We start from the raw sequence: 17,330 nt of genomic DNA, 5'->3' as shown, positions 1-17,330 counted from the left end.
CTGAAGTAACAGTACTTTGGTGCTCTGAGGATCCTCTGGGGATGGATGAATATAACAAGTATGGTTACAGTTATTATTTGCCTCATGGCCACCTCTCTATCCAGAAATAATGAACTAAGCATATCCAACAAAACCACAATATTTCTCTCTCCTGGGATTGACTAGATCATGCTTGTATTCTATTATGGGAGATCTCGGCTACTTTTCCTTCCGTTTTCTGCAAGAATCCAATACTGCAGACCTAGATTTTATACACACACACACACACACACACACACACACACACACATATGTGTGTTATTTTTTTAAATTGCCAGCACTTTTAAATTCAAAGCAGCACTCGAAAGCGAAGGAGAAAACCAGAAGGGAGCATGCTAAGGAAACATAGGGAAATGGCAATCTAGCAAAAAAAAGGGGGGGGCATTCAAGGACAAAGGGAGCCAAACATGTCAATCATAGGTTGCTTCGGTGCCAAAAAAATTAAAATAGCCTTTTCTGTATTAGTAACAGTTATCAAATCAAACAGTCTGAAATTTTCAAGGTTCCCCTTTGCCCCCATTTTACCGGGCACACTGCTGTTCTTGCCTACAGGTGAAAACTCACAAATTGCATAAAATACAGTTCCATATGAACAACTTTCACACTCACAATGCCTTCTATTGGAGCATCATTGTATTTTCTTATACAGTAATGTTATTTCCAGGGGGGGGGGATGAATTGCCCATTAATATAGAAATGAAAATATGCAAGTATCCATGGCTACTGTTGTGATCCCAGCAACATCATTTGTACAGCTGTGAATATTTGTTATATTGCCAATTACGGCACAGCCACAGCACTAGGGAAATGACTAGCAAACACTGGTGCCTTATTTGGAAGGGGGTATTTTCCAAAGTTGAAGCAAACTTTTATTGCTGAGTTTGTGACCTTTGCAATTTCACTTAATTTTTTTCCCTCCCAGCAGATAACCACTGAGAAGCATTTGCAGTTTTTTCTTTCAAGGCAACCAGATACAAATGACTGACAGAGATGTGTCCAGTAATGACAGATTGTATAGATCAGGCATCCCCAAACTCGGCCCTCCAGATGTTTTGGGACTACAATTCCCAACATCCCTGATCGCTGTTCCTATTAGCTAGGGATGATGGGAGTTGTAGTCCCAAAACATAGATCAAAAGAACAGTCTAATGTGTGTGATCTCTTCAAGATTTATGTTATTTATATCAACATTTCTAAATTCTTGCTCAGTAATTCTGAAATCGAAGTGAAGTGGAACATTGGCTTAACCACAACAGAGCATATGCAAACAACAGAAGATGACGAAACTACACTGGGAAACCAGAAGACAGAGCATGTCTTCCTGAGGCTCATTCCCAATTTGCAAACCATGGTTTGGAGGAAGCTAATGCAATGCCTGTGCTGTATCACAATGGGATGCAGTCCTCATTTCTTTACAACAAAGGGAGAGGGTTATTTTGAGGCAGAAGGCTGGAGAGTATAGATCTATACTGGGATTAATGCATATCTTCTCCCATGTTAATCTGCCATTGTTTACCAAGTCTTGGTCTCATATGCTATGTACCCAGGACATAGCCACATGGAGTATATCATCATCATGCTATCAATAAATAATACTGATTACTGCTTCTAGGCATTTGGGATCCAATATAATTACTTTAGGTGTGCTTAAGGACTTGGGCATATGCACTGTGGTTTCTAACTTGTTTTCTTATAACAGTAAATGCTCATAAGCCATATTAAGAATCCATTTTGGAAATCTGCCCATTTTCAAAAGTGTGTTGCCGTGTGGTACTGGGGTAAGAGGACAGTTGCTGTTCAAGAAATGGAATTAGTTGAGAGTTGTTCGGATCCTTGCCATTTAAAACTTAAGCCATTGCATTTCTCTCTAATAGCATGAATGCATGAACAAGTATTTCAGGCATATACTAATGCAACTATCTAGCAATCAGATAACCGAGAACAAATTAGATTCAGTCAAAGCCTCAGATATAGTATGTACTAAACATATTATCATAATAGTTTTGTTTTTTAATGGCTTTATAGTTCGGAGGGTGAAACATTCATACTCCCTTTAAGTTCATAATATGCAGGAAAATGAGAGACATTTCTTTGAAAAATCAGTTACTCTCGTGTGACAATTTTAATAGGAAACTTAATGAAACTGCAAGAATGTATGCCTTGTTGGGCTAAGTGAAATGTCAGACCTTCATTATATAATCTGAAATATTTCTCTGTTCCTTTGTAAGCTTTCTACCCAGTAACGTAAAGCACATATACTTGCCAACCTGGGCTCCTTTGGGAGGAAAGGCACGATATAAATTTAATAAATAAAATTAAAGCTTGCCAGTCTACTGCTATTGCCACCTCCTCCTTTCAGTATGTTGATTCCTCTTGTTTTATATTTTCCTGAAATTGACTAGATTTCATATATTACAAAAGACACTTAATGAAGTTAGCACAGTTGTTTGCTGCCTTGCTTCTGCTATACAAAGACACGTTTCTTAGTTTTAAATGCTTTCCCTTCTACCAAGATGCCATAACTGCCACATAGGTTGTAGATCTTTGGTGCCAGAACTTCCCCAGAACTCCAGTACTCTATAAAAACAAGTACCAAAGCAGCACAAGCTTGTGTCCAAGATGCCTGCTAATTTTTACCATGTTGAGACACACTTTTGAATAGCTCATTTTACAATGAAGCCACTTATCCCATGTAGCTGAGGCTTTATCAGTCTGCTCTCCGGCCATGAGTACTTTCTTCCCTCCTCTAGTGAAAGTTATTGTCTAACCTGATTCGTATTTCTGAGTATCACCAAGAAAAAAGACCAACATTGTGACTGAGGAAGTCCAGTTTTCTTCCTGGCATAAATTTCAACAACGAATCCTACATTATGTACTTTTTCTCGAAAGTATTATAGCTATACATACTCATCTCTCTCATATAAATACCTCATAATAATTCAAAAGATACAACAAAAATGTATTTGGATAAGATATAGTAGATCTGGACTCAAAGCAAATTTCCAGAGAACTTCAAGAGAGCACAAACTTATAAACATTTCTGCAGGAAGTTCAGGTACCAATGCAATACATATCTTAGTCTACGCTACATAAGGGAGGGCTCATATTGCCACCATTTCCCTTTTTTACTTATTAGTTTTACAAGAAATATATGTTAAGAGTACAATGCAGTGTCCCACATTTGTATTAAGACTTTAGCATTGGTATGCCATGAACCACCCAGTCAGTAGTTCCTCCAATCTTGTAGAGCAAGCAATCTTCTGAGGCCTTGGTTTTCAACCAATTCTCATAGTGAACATCCCAATTCATGAAAATAATTGCCCACACCTACCCAACTGCAAATGAAGCAAATATTAGCACCTGACACCATTCATTGTAGACTACTTCATGGGAGCAAGCTGTTTCAAGAAAGAATGAAAGGCAGAGATCACACCAGGAGAACAGCATTATTTAATCTTTGAAGAAGTTGTGGAAGTAAGTCTTACAAAAAGTAGGTATCTGAAAGGTGCTGTGGCCCCTTGCACTCTTTGCCTCCCAGTTGAGGCATACAAGAGTTGAGTGAATATAGGCAACAATTTACCAAGGAATGACTTGCCATGTGCATGGATCTACTCAGTAATTCAGGAGGTATAGAAGGTAGGAGATCATGTCCACAATTTCATTCTGCCTGACCTCTGAAGACAGCCCACTGCCACTTTCAAACATCTACCATGAGCACACGGCAGGACAGAGACTCAACAAAGATGTGCTCTCCCAAGCCCACATTTCCAGCATGTTCACATTCCTGTCTCACTGAGGTCTATGCTGGCTTGGTCATGTCCACAGAATGGAAGATGGCATGATCCCCAAGGACATGCTCTATGGGGAGCTGGCATCATGCATCAGGCCAGCTGGCAGGCAAGCTCTGTGTTACAAAGATGTCTGCAAACATGACATGAAGGCAGGCAACATTAAACTTGCCCTGTGGGAATCCCTTGCAGACAACCTCAACGCCTGGAGACAATCAGTCAGGTCATCTATCCACAGCAGTGACCAAAGGAGGAATGACTGCTGGGAGGAGCACAGAAAGAAGAAACGCCATGGTGCACCTACACCAGCACAACCAAACACCTACATCTGCCCCAGTTGCAACAAAACATGTAACTCCTATATTGGTCTCTACAGCCACAGCAGGCACTGCAACTCTCCAACAGTTTGAGTTCACCCCTGAAGGCACACTCTTCTACTGAGACAGATGGATGCCAACAACCACATCATACTATTGCAATACCCCAACAGTCTTTATTATTTGAATGCAATGCTTTTTGCAGAAATGATGCTCGTTTCCTTAAGTAGAAAGAAAGATTTGCTGCTAACCTACAAAAACGTAAGTTGATTTCATTATTACCCATACATGATTTTCTTTCTTTTTGTACTCTGTTACAGACAGAAGGCTTTTTTGCAGGGGGTGTGTATGTCACTGGACAGTAAGTCCACAAAGCTCTTGCATATGTCTTCAATTGAAGGAAATGTTGCCTGCCAAACTTAAACCAAGTTGATCATAGGTTTGTTGGGTGTTTTTTTAAAAAACACCCAACCAACCTTAACACTACCACCAAGAATATTCTAAAAGCAAGTGAAGGAATCCAGTTGCTATGGAAGCAAATTAAACAAATAAATGAGCTACCATGAAATGCTAATATATAAATACATATTGTGGTCTGATTAAGTCATATTTGCCACATTTCTTAATTGTAAATAGGCAGGTTTTAGCTTACTAAGCAGGATTCAAAAAGTGCAATGGAGAACATTACTTTTTTTAGTAAAAAAACAACTTTGTAAATTGATCTGAATGCTTACCAAGGAAGGAATCTGAAGGTAACACTATGCTATTTGCTACATGTGCAAAGGATAGTTGACTAGGAACTGGTGTGCTAAAGGAGGATAAGGAAGCTGCATAGAAGCCTAATGATTTATTTGCATCTGTCTTCACAGTGGAGGGTGTAGGGTACATCCTTGTGCCTTAACTATTTCAGGAAAGGAGTCTGAGGAACTAAGGAAAATAGTAGTAACAAGAGTCTAACTCTTTTGCCTTACTGACAAATGGGCAAGCCACCAGGTTCAAATGGCATCCATCTAAGATTCATCAAAGAATTCAAATTTGAAATTGTTGATCTTCTACCCAAAATATTTAACTTGTCCCTAAGATCAGTAGCCATCAGAGGACTGGAAAGTGGCCAATGTAACACCAGTTTGTTTGTTTTTAAATAAAAGGGATCCAGGAAATTATAGGTAGGTTAGCTTAACATCTGTTCTGGGAAAACTGGTGGAAAGCATTAGTAAAGATAGAATTTAAAAGCATATAGAAAAACAAGTCTTGGTGAAGTAGAGGCAGCATGGGTTCTGCAGATGTACGTATGATCTATCTAACCTCTTAAGAGGTATCAACAGGTATCTATGCAACCTGGGTAAATGGGAAATACAACTCAATGTAAGTAAGTGTGAAGTGATACACACTCATCTCTTCTTGACCACTTCAATACGGACAAGTGCACTGCTGTATATAAGCTATGAAAAATATATGTTTAAGGCTAGATGATCTTTGGAGTTCTGCAATTCTATGATTCTAAGAGATTGAGCATTCATTAGAAAATCAAGTTCAGAAGTTACCACCTGTAGCATTTCCCATTTCTTTCCTCCCCCTGCTGTTTTGTTATTCTTGCCTGCTTATTCCACTACAATATAGACCCATACAAATCTTATTTAACATAGTTATCATCATCTTAGCAACGATTAAACTGTAAACTATTTTAGATAAGCCAGAATGTAAAGAGGTTAATTTAATCAGAAATGGCCTCATTGCTATTTTATATATATATATATATATATATATATATATATGCAGGTTTTGGTGTCCTCGGGTGTCTTCCCGTGTAAAAGTTGGGGTGTCTAGGCGACGTTTCGACGAGGTCTCACTCGTCATCTTCAGGCTGGTGCTTTCGGCTTCTTGTTACTGGAACAGAGCGGGATCTCAATGTTTGAGTTCCTATAAATACTGTAGAGGGGGTGTGGTGTCTAGCCTCCAATGTTCTGGGCAGAGAGGAAGTTCCCAGGCTAGTGTGCCTTTTCTTCTTTTGTTCCTTAATTACTTGAGAGATACCTTGAGTGATTTCTTGAGTGATATCCTGAGTACCACTTAGGTGGGTCATTAGGTGTGGATTAGTTGCTAAAGTCTTTGTGTCTTGACCTCTTGAACTTTGTGAAGAGTTTTCCTGAGAAGATGGCTGTATTGCACTTAGTTGTGCTTTGGCTTGGCTTCGTGTATAGGGGCGAGCTGTGGTTTTGTGGCTTGTGTCAGCCAGATCTGTGTAGGGATTGCAGGGGGGTGCAGCATCCGGAGGTGCCACCATGGATTGGCTACTGGATGGTGTCAGTAATTCATCTGTGGAGAGGGTCTGGGTTTGGGTCTGGTGTGGTTGATTGGTGTTGGCGTTCTGTGTGCCTCTGGATCTGGTGTCAGTTTTTGTGGGGAGGGCTAATTTCCAGATGTCTGGCAAGCGGGATGTGTCGTCACGCTTGTTCATGTTGTGAGGGTGTTTCTCTATCTCGATGGCTTCCATGATTATTCTCTTGTGGTGATGTTCCGTGTTAAAGAGCAATTTGGAATCTGCAAAATTAATTTCGTGTCCTGTTTCTTTCATGTGTTGGAAAAGAGAGGAAGTTTTTTCTTCTTTTTTGACGGCATTCTTGTGTTCTGCGATACGTGCATTTATTCGTCTGTTTGTTTGTCCAATGTACGTGGCTGGGCAGACTTTGCAGGGTATTTCATAGATCCCTTGGTTTTCAAGGGATCTATGAAATACCCTGCAAAGTCTGCCCAGCCACGTACATTGGACAAACAAACAGACGAATAAATGCACGTATCGCAGAACACAAGAATGCCGTCAAAAAAGAAGAAAAAACTTCCTCTCTTTTCCAACACATGAAAGAAACAGGACACGAAATTAATTTTGCAGATTCCAAATTGCTCTTTAACACGGAACATCACCACAAGAGAATAATCATGGAAGCCATCGAGATAGAGAAACACCCTCACAACATGAACAAGCGTGACGACACATCCCGCTTGCCAGACATCTGGAAATTAGCCCTCCCCACAAAAACTGACACCAGATCCAGAGGCACACAGAACGCCAACACCAATCAACCACACCAGACCCAAACCCAGACCCTCTCCACAGATGAATTACTGACACCATCCAGTAGCCAATCCATGGTGGCACCTCCGGATGCTGCACCCCCCTGCAATCCCTACACAGATCTGGCTGACACAAGCCACAAAACCACAGCTCGCCCCTATACACGAAGCCAAGCCAAAGCACAACTAAGTGCAATACAGCCATCTTCTCAGGAAAACTCTTCACAAAGTTCAAGAGGTCAAGACACAAAGACTTTAGCAACTAATCCACACCTAATGACCCACCTAAGTGGTACTCAGGATATCACTCAAGAAATCACTCAAGGTATCTCTCAAGTAATTAAGGAACAAAAGAAGAAAAGGCACACTAGCCTGGGAACTTCCTCTCTGCCCAGAACATTGGAGGCTAGACACCACACCCCCTCTACAGTATTTATAGGAACTCAAACATTGAGATCCCGCTCTGTTCCAGTAACAAGAAGCCGAAAGCACCAGCCTGAAGATGACGAGTGAGACCTCGTCGAAACGTCGCCTAGACACCCCAACTTTTACACGGGAAGACACCCGAGGACACCAAAACCTGCATTCCTGTACCCGTGAAAATCTACGAAAGCAAATATATATATATATATATATATATATTAAATTTGTATAATGTCCTTCATCTGTAGATCTCAGGCAGTTCACAGCATAAAAATACAAGATAAAAACACATTATCATTTAACCCCTATATACTGTGTGTCTTTATATATACGCATATCGATCTCTCTGTGCGTACAGAGTATTATTTATCCACCTTTTCTATATCACTGTTACTATTTCCCCTTAATGTGCAGTATCAGAAAATTAAAGCAGAAATTTTAGTACAACTGTGGCAGATTCTTACTTAGCTCATGTCATTTAACTGTCAAAGTCCCAGATATAATATCCTGTGTTGGAAACTGCCCTGCGATTACTATGTTTGTTTGTTTTATTAACCTAATTTATAGCTCAAACAACATAGCAACATGCTGTGGTGGGTGGAGCTGGGGAATCTACAAAATGAATTCCATTAATTCTGATCACATGTTCTGAAGATAAAATTTATTTAAAATTAGTTGGTTTTTCAAACACAGGCACAAATATGACCAAGAACCTGATTCTGTGCTAGATACTTTGGAAGCTGGTCCAGTAGCCTACACCAAAGCAGCAATAGCAAGATGTACATATACTTTTAACTACAGGATTTTAGAAAAAACTTGTGGAACTGTAGGTGGGGATGGGGTTTGGTTGTAAGGTTACATCCTGAAAATGGGCTATGTTGAAATCGGCTGGATTTGTTTCTAAGTAAACTGTTTAGGACCAGCACATAAGCTTAAAAGCTTCTTGGAGCTCAGCCAACACAGCACTCTAAACCTGCATTTGTTTTAAATTAACCAAGAAATTCACGTATTTTAAAAGGACAAATATTCAGAAAACCATTAAGGAAGCTCGGCCTGTTCCTCCCAGCCATTTTGTTCTTTAATACTATCACCCTCCTTAGCTCTTTCCTTGAAAACATTCCTCTGTTTTTGATCTGTAATTAAAGCAAGGATAACAAATAACTGATGAATTGCAAATAAGCATGAAGATGGCAGAATTATACAAACCAAGGACTTGAGTTTCAAGGTTAATGGATGGGTGGATGGTATGTCAACAGTTGAGCCACATGAACATAAACAGTAAAGATGACTGTTGGGTTCATGCCCCTGAGGCCAGAAAGTTGCACTGAAGGCAGAGAGAGGAAAATTTTCAGTGGCATCCATGGCATAAATCCTATTCAATGGGTAGAATTATTGTAACATAGTAGCCAAGGCACTTGGCTGCAAGTTAGGAAGCCCTCTATGCTAACCCCCTAGTTTCCCATGACTGCCAGTTACCGAGAGGAAGAGGGAGATCAGTGTGGTGGGGATGCAGTGGCAAAGCCAATCTGCCTACCCCATGCCACCAACCGCTATTGCTAACTCCACTTACTGGCAGTGAGACCCATTGAATTTGACCGGACTTACTTCTGAAAAGACTTGGTTAGGGCTTGTACTATAAGTAGTCGTAGGGAAGATAATATCTCTTAGCTTTGGTTGCCTATCTGTAATGTAATTAATGCTGTTCTTCTTTACAGAGTTGTTCTAAGGTTAAAATAAATCTGTCACTAATGATAGTAGAAATTAAATCCTCAAACTACCGTATTCATTTTTGAATGATTCCTAAAATGGTTTATTGTGAACTACCTGAACCTATTAAGGTCAGTCCCTTAGTGCTCAGAACAATCACCCTAGCTGTTATTGAACACAACAAGTCAGCTAATTTACAGGTAACATTATTCCCTTATTTTTCATCTGTGTTTTTACCTCAAAAGCTGATGCCAAAATGATGGCTCTGTTCCTCTGTAAAGTGTTAATATGGCCCTATGCTAAAAATAAGAGATTTCTCTCTATTACAAAGAAAAGGAAAGGGGGGAAAATGTCATAATCTCATCCCAGATGTGATGCTATGATAGACAAAGCATCAGACTGAATTAGAATTAGAATTATCAATGACGATAATGAGATAGCTAACGCATCAGAAGCCATTAGGCAGTGAAGTGGTGAAAACCCCCAACAGCCAAATGTTTCTATAGTCATAGGAACATTTGGATAAACAGAAACTGACAGGACTTAACCATTTGTTTTTTAAAAGGGCTTTTAATGAGGCCTGCTGCAATGTTAGAAGTTAGAAATAAAACAACATGCCAACCTACACTTCAAGAAGTGTGTACGAACGATGCGATGTGACATCAAGTGTGCCAGGCACATTAGTGCCCCTCCCCAATTCTTTTTTAATTGAGACAGTTTTTTTCCTCCTTTCCCTTTGGCTGCTTTTTTGTGGAGGGTATACTGCTTTGTTTCCCTGTGTTTTATTTGGAGAGGGCGTGTAGATATGTTTTTCCAGTTTGGGGAGGTTGAGGTGGAGCTTATGAGCATCACCAGTTTTTCCCCCAGCAAACTGGGTATTTTGTGGTGTCTGTGATTTCCAGTTGTGTTCCCAAGGTCCAAAGGGTTGGGGACCCCAATCTAGAGCATTTCTGGTGGGGGGGGGGTCAGTAGAAGTTGATTTCCCCATCCCCTTCTGCCACTGGCAGCCCCCAATAGCTCCAAAACACCACTTCTGTTGGTTGGGACATCTTCCTGCATGAGATGGGCTGTGGGGAAAGAGATAATCACTGAAAACTAGGAGCGCTTTTTGGGTGACTCAGGGGGCCACCAGGGAGAGACTGTCAGGGGTGGGCACTTCTCTGTACAGAAGTATTTGTTTATATGAAAAGATAACACAGCAAAAGCCGTATTTTAAATTTTATCTACCATGTGTTCTAATATTCTTGGACTACAGACAACCAGAAGATAGCACCTGTTCCTCAGAAAATAGCGCAATAGTGTTGAAAAATACTCTGGGTCACACACTTAGCCCTGTACACAAACTCACACTTCTTCTCCTGTCTCCACAATTGCAGTTATTAATTTCAGCAAAATGGGAGTCTTCTCCATGTGTGTAAGCTTCCTGTGCATTTTATAGAACTCACTGGTCAAGGGGCAGGGTAAACATGCAGCTCAGAGCCACCTCTCAACATACTTATCCTCTACATGAACACCGCTCAAATCTTTGGTAAAAAAGATACCTTATTAATATTGTGTCATATACACAGCACAAGAACTTGTACAGTTAAGTTTAAATTAGATGAGGGTTGATCCTCCAGCTGTTACAGAAAACCTTTTCTTTCTTTCTTTTTAAAAAAATCCTCTCTGTAAACATCTTTGAATATTTTTCATTGTGCACATTTCAGCATATATGATCTCAACAATGAAATAAACCAATTAACAATGTACTTTAAAAGCAAGGAAAGCATACTCACCATTCCATGATTCAGCCAAGGTGGTATAAAATTATCAAGGAGCTTTGGGTAAACTAGTTCTCTGTCATAGATGTAGATGCTCCAAAACATTGTTACGACAAACTGGAGCAAGGAGGGAAACAGAAAGAAAGAAAGAAAATGTTTGTTCTTTGTTAAAGAAAGGCAAAGTACTGTATTAACATTTAACACTTCCTTTTAATGGTGTAAAAATAAATACTGCTGTTGTTCTAAGAGAAATTTCCTTTTAATTGATTTAAACGCACAGTATATATCTGGCATAGCCCAATGCTGTGTCACTGGGGATAATCTCTCTGCCTATTCTCCAGATAGCGGTCTTGTGGTCAGAAGTGAATTTTGCCACATAAAGCCGTCTATCCACACATGCTATCCTGAGACATAGAAGATCTGGAAATAGGCATAATATTAAAACATGGGAAATTGTTTTCTTCCCTTTCAAAATTTCCACATTTTTTAAATAAGTGAAACTTTAGGCAATATTTCTTTTTAAACTACTCTTTAATTTATAAAAACATTAAGTTCTTGATTTGTCATGCAACAATTTGGTAATTTCATATTCCAAAAGCATGTACATCTTCTGTCCTACTTTTTATATTTAGGTTATAAAACACATATTTTGATATACAAGCCTCTGAGCTAGTAACAATCACACACAATTTTTGTGAAGTCAATAATGGTGACAAATGCGAAGGAGTTCATTTCGAAGTAGAGGGAGCTAGTAAGTATTGTCCTGATTCAAAACAAGAACAACTCGAATAACCTGCCTATCATTTACGGACACAGCAAGAACTGTAATCAAGTCATGCCAATGGAAATATGCTCCGTTTTGCTAAAGTCAAATGCATGCCAGCTGGCTTTATTGAGCAAGAAACAATGATTTAATAAACAATAGTTTATTAAATTTATATATTGCCCTTCATTCAAAGATCACAGGCCAGTTCATGAGAACAGGGATAATCTGAATGTACAAGAGAAATTATGTGGATTGCTGACAGGAGCTTCAGGTCGAGAACATGTGACACCGTTGTGAAAACATCTGCACTGGCTGCCCATCTACTCTGAGCCAAGGTTCAAGGTTCTTGTATTAAACTACAAAGCCCTGAACAACTTAGGTCCAGGGTACCTCAGGGATCGCCTGAACCCTTATATCCCAGCTTGATCACTGAGATCATCTGCAGCAGTGTCTCTGATTGTTTCCCCAAGTTGGTGAGGCTCATTTGACAACAATAAGAAACTGAGCCTTTAGTGTCATTGGCTCACTCCTGCGGAATACAACACGGGTGCTGCTGCAGTCTAAACCACTGAGCCTCTTGGGCTTGCTGATCAGAAGGTTGGTGGTTCGAATCCCTGCAACGGGGTGAGCTTCCATTTCTCTGTCCCAGCTCCTGCCAACCTAGCAGTTCGATAGCATGGCAGTGGAAGTAAATAAACCTTCCAGCTCCGGCGGGAAGGTAAATGGCATTTCCATGCACTGCTCTGGTTCGCCAGAAGCAGCTTAGTCATGCTGGCCACATGACTCAGAAAACTGTCTGTGAACAAACATTGGCTCCCTTGGCCTGAAAGTGAGATGAGCGCCGCAACCCCATAGTTGCCTTTGACTGGACTTAACTATCCAGGGGTCCTTTACCTTTACACATCTGATTACTGATCTTTGTTTTTAACGTTGTTGTTTTTAACTTGTTATGCCCGAGCTTTCCAAACTGTGTGTCACGACATGTTAGTGTGTTGGCTGCAGTGTATAGGTGTGTCGCGCAAATGCTCTCCACACTCTTCCTAAGGCTGGAAAGGGGCTAGTTTAACCTCCGGTTTGCTAGTAAAACTGAATTACTGTGTCATGAAATGATGCATGTCTAGAAAGGGAGTCACCAACATGAAAGTTTGGAAAACTCTGTGTTATGCTTTTATTGTATGGCTTTATCTTATTTTTACTGTTGTAAACTGCTTTGATACATTTTCGTGATAGAGCCATAAATAAATAAATAAATAAATAAATTAGTTTATTGTGCTCCCACATTTCAAATGCACAGAGGATTGCTGTCATAGTTTGGAAGGAATAAGTGTTGCAAGTGTTGTGAATATGAACTAAATAGCCTACAATGGAGGTTCATTTGCCTGAGTTTTTGACGGGAACATCTATTGTGACCTTTTCAATCACCCGAAAGCGGAACTTTTGCTTAGGAAAATATATCTTCTCTTAGCCATACAAGAAGAATTTGGGAGCTGTTCTCTCAATGCTATACTAGAAAGCTTCTCTCTCAATGCATAGCTTCAAATATATTTGTCCATCTGTTAGGATGAGTACTGATGCCTGCTCAAGCTAACTTAAGATTTGTGCCAGGAAAAATAAGTTATGATGGACCACATGCAAGGCACTGCAAGTAAAAATGCTCTGCAAGAAGTAGCTCCCTTTCTTGTGCCAATACTGGGGTTGGCACACATCCCTCCCCCCCCCCCTTTTGCTGCAGTTGACATGCAACTGACTGAAAGGCAGGACAAGGGAGAAAATGATACAAATCCCCCGTTTTTCTAAGACGACATATTGTACTGCAAGGGGTTAGGGTGACCTTGTGAAACACAACTGGCATATGAAACATGCATCATGAAATGAACTTTCAGGGCTACATTAAAGAAACAAAAACAGGCCTGATATTAATGAATTAAAGTGAGTTGAGCTGAATCATAACGGAGTGAGTCCAACAGAGTTGGCGAGCACATGAAGTATCTTGTGAAGCAACGAAAACTTATACTTTGCCAGTGAGGTAAAAGTGAAAAAAGAGAGAGCAGAAGATAGGAAGTTCCATCTGTCTCCTAACCAAAGTCAGCCTATGGATGGAAATGGTTCAGCAAAACTGGCTGCAACCATCTGGTGTTCCAGGTGGCCAGATTTGTTTAACGAAAGCCCAAAACACAGGTATGCCTGGGGTATGAAAAGGATGCATAAAAGAACAATTCTAATTTTAGTCAGTTTCCACTTCAGAAAATACATGCATGTAGCTATCACACAAATCAATTTTATTTTCTTTACAAATGCACATACAACAATAGGTAGGTTTCTCTCTAACCAGGCCTTTGGCTAATTAACATTTTGTGGCCTTTTAAATGAGTTTTTGTTTTATTATGCATTTTGTGTTCTCATTTTGTATTTTTATGTTGTGAACCAGCCTCTGACCTTTGGATGAAGGACATTTGTTTATTTATTTATTTGTTTGAGCCTTTGGATCCTCTACTCCATATTTCAGAGAGGTCAGATTGGATTTTACAATTCAAATGTCTTACAAAATTAGAACACCCCTACAAACCATCATGCTCCTCTAAAAATCCTGTGAAACCAGCCCAGAAAATAGCTGATAATGCTTTGAGAACTAATTAGTGCAGTAACTCTGAAGCTAATCAGAATCATAAAACAGTGCCTGACACATGTATCCAATCAACTGTTGAACACAGGGGGGAAAAAATGACAAAACCGAGAATATGTGTTTCATGAGAACCCTGCTTGGCTCCCTGTTGTGCAGCCTTTAAGCAGTCCCGAAAACGTTTTTTCTTAATCCCACCAAGTTTTCTATTGATTTCATTGCTGGCCCTCTATATATGATTTTATCTGCTGCTGCTTTTATTATATGTTTCTTCAGTTCTTTAAACATTTATATTGTAAACTGCATTGTAAGAACATGTCTTTATTAGAAATAAAATGAATGCAGAATACTGTTTTTCATCAGTGGCACCAATTAGATTCCATGGCTTTATTTGGAGGATGTAGCAAAGCTCTTCATTGTGAGACAAAGGCTTACATAATCATGCCCAATGCATGGAAATGCTGCTTTGTGAACGTGCATAATGCATGAGGTTGTGACATTACTGTGAAGTCATGCAAAATTAAAATGTGATTTTCTACATCTCCTGTGAGTTTCTGCATCTCCTGCAAATACATCCAGCAATCAGGCAAAGTTGCAATAAAGTTAAATAGTTCTACAACCAGGGCCTTCAGTTCCTTCAGCTTCTAAACAAAACTTGTGAATGATTTGTATAGCTAGAACCGGCTAGCTTGTAATATCCAGTCTCGCTTCCCAGGAGCATGGGCAACGTGATGAATAATACGAACAAAACAATGCCCCTCTTCCATGGTGAAGAAATATTTCCATTTCCCTATTCTACTTTAAAGCTTCGGAAAGCAACATGACAAGGTGTCATCTGACTAAGAATTTGAAATCAGGAAACAAACTAGTGATTCAAAAGGAGGGAAGGGTTCTTCTTAATAACAACACACATTAGTGCAAAGGTGGTTGAACAAGATGTAGCTGCAATTTTGTCATTCTATAAATGTTGATCTTTTTAAAAAGCTTCATTAGAAAGAACAGAATTCAGTGTCGTTTTAAAGAACATAATAACAATTATGTTGAATGGCATCCTGTTCTCACAGTGGCCAACCAGATGCCTGTGAGAAACCTGCAAGCAAGGACCTAAGCACAAGAGCACTCTGCCCTCCTGCAGTCTCCAGCCACTGGTATTCAGAAGCACTCCTGCCTCCATGGAGCCAGAGCATAGCTACACCACCATGACTCCACAAATCTGTCTAATCCTATTTGAAAGCCATCCAAGTTAGTGGCCATCATTGCCTCCCGTGGGAGTAAGAACCATACCCATGCGTTGCTCCAAGTACTTTCTTTTATCTGTCCTGAATCTTTCAGCATTCAGCTTGAGTTCTAGTGATAACGAGGGAGAAAAACTTTTCTCTATCCACTTTTCCCATGCCATGTATAATTTTATAAACTTCTATCGTATCACCTCTTACTCTAAGCTCAAATGCTGCGACCTTTCCTCATAGGGGAGTTGCTCCATTCCACTGATCATTTTAGTTGCCATTTTCTGGACCTTTTCCTACTCTTTTGGAGAGCCTCTCTCTTATTTAGACTGCTATAGTTTCAGTGATCATGTATAAGAGTGCAAGTTTGATTACCCAATGCATTGGGTTGTCTTCCCCCTTACATTTCTGTTTTATCTCATTTTTCACATCATCTGTTATGATGCTGTATTGCTATGAGTAAAAGAAAAACTAACTGAAATATAATAGTAGGAACTGAAAAAAAAGGTTAAAGGACCAAAAACATATTAGAAACGACTAAATGATGCTTTCCATTCTTTACTACACACTGGCACACTTAGGGTTTCTAAAAATAACAATAATACGGAAGCCACTATTGCACACAGTATTTGAATTTAATAAATTGTGGAATTTTCTGCTTTACACATTACTGCTGTGTGAATTAAGAATAGAAATAACAGAGAAATGTATAGGTTCTGTCCTTGCTTAAGAAGATGAGGAATTGTTGGAATGGGGGCAGTCCTACAGAGTGCTCTAAGATTCTCTCTTCTCCATCCAGTGCACCAAGTGGGCCTTGTCCCCCATGCAAGGTGGAGCAACCTTTCAGCAATCTGCATTGTTTACTGGGCTTTGGGAGGCTCCCCACAAGATCTTGCAGGAGCCTCCCAGAGTCCACGTGAGTCTCGTGCAAGTTAAATGTGTGCAAGTTGCTAGTCGACTACATACTATGAGCTATTTGCGGGCTACATGTCTCAAACTGGAAGTTAATTACTTTGCATGGTACTTACAACTCCAATAGGGAAAGCTAAGACAGCCATCATCCAATCACGGAGGGAAATGAGTTTTCTTAGTTGTCTTTCTTGTTCTTGGCTGTCATTTCCTTTAGTAAGGAGGCTGGAAAGGTCTGTCAATACGCAGATCCCGAAAAAGACCGCTTGAATAACCTGCATTAAAAAATTAAAGATATATATTCTGTATATCTTGAAGGCTGTACAGTTCCAATAGTTTCATTATGATGTTGCGGCAGCCAGGCCAGGACATCCAAAGTTTCCATTCTGGCTGTGGATTAAAATATTAGAGTGCCAATATACACCATCTCTGCTGTAAATAAGACCAATGCAGTTGTTTTTACAGTAGTGATTATGTTAAGCCATTTTCTAAGATATACATCGAAAATACCAGAGGTTACCCTTGTGTGAGGAATCTTCTCACATAGGAAGCCAAGCAGAAAGAAAGCCACAAGGAAAGGGTGTGTGGCAGTAATCAGGCACATCAGAAAAACCACTAACATGGAAATGAGGAAACAGAAAAGAGGCAATCACAAAGGAATTTTAGAACGAGATGCAGAATGTTAAGGAGGGGGTGAGAATTC

General features: G+C 39.8%; 1 protein-coding gene across 1 annotated transcript in view; it reads right to left on the bottom strand.

Annotated features, from left to right (window-relative positions):
* The window catches only part of AIG1 (androgen induced 1), a 73,627-nt gene that overhangs the window by 39,676 nt on the left and 16,621 nt on the right, over positions 1 to 17,330 (bottom strand). Inside the window, exons 2-3 of the mRNA XM_083731727.1 lie at positions 16,747 to 16,902; positions 11,122 to 11,223 (exon numbers count right to left, since the gene is read on the bottom strand). Coding sequence (XP_083587853.1) covers positions 11,122 to 11,223; positions 16,747 to 16,902 — 258 coding nt within the window. The remainder of the gene's footprint in view (positions 1 to 11,121; positions 11,224 to 16,746; positions 16,903 to 17,330) is intronic.

Source organism: Podarcis gaigeae (assembly GCF_964106915.1).
Source record: "Podarcis gaigeae genome assembly, chromosome: 3".
In the NCBI taxonomy this organism is placed as follows: domain Eukaryota; kingdom Metazoa; phylum Chordata; class Lepidosauria; order Squamata; family Lacertidae; genus Podarcis; species Podarcis gaigeae.
Note: the sequence above shows the minus strand (reverse complement) of the source record. Positions and strands in the feature narration are given on the sequence as shown.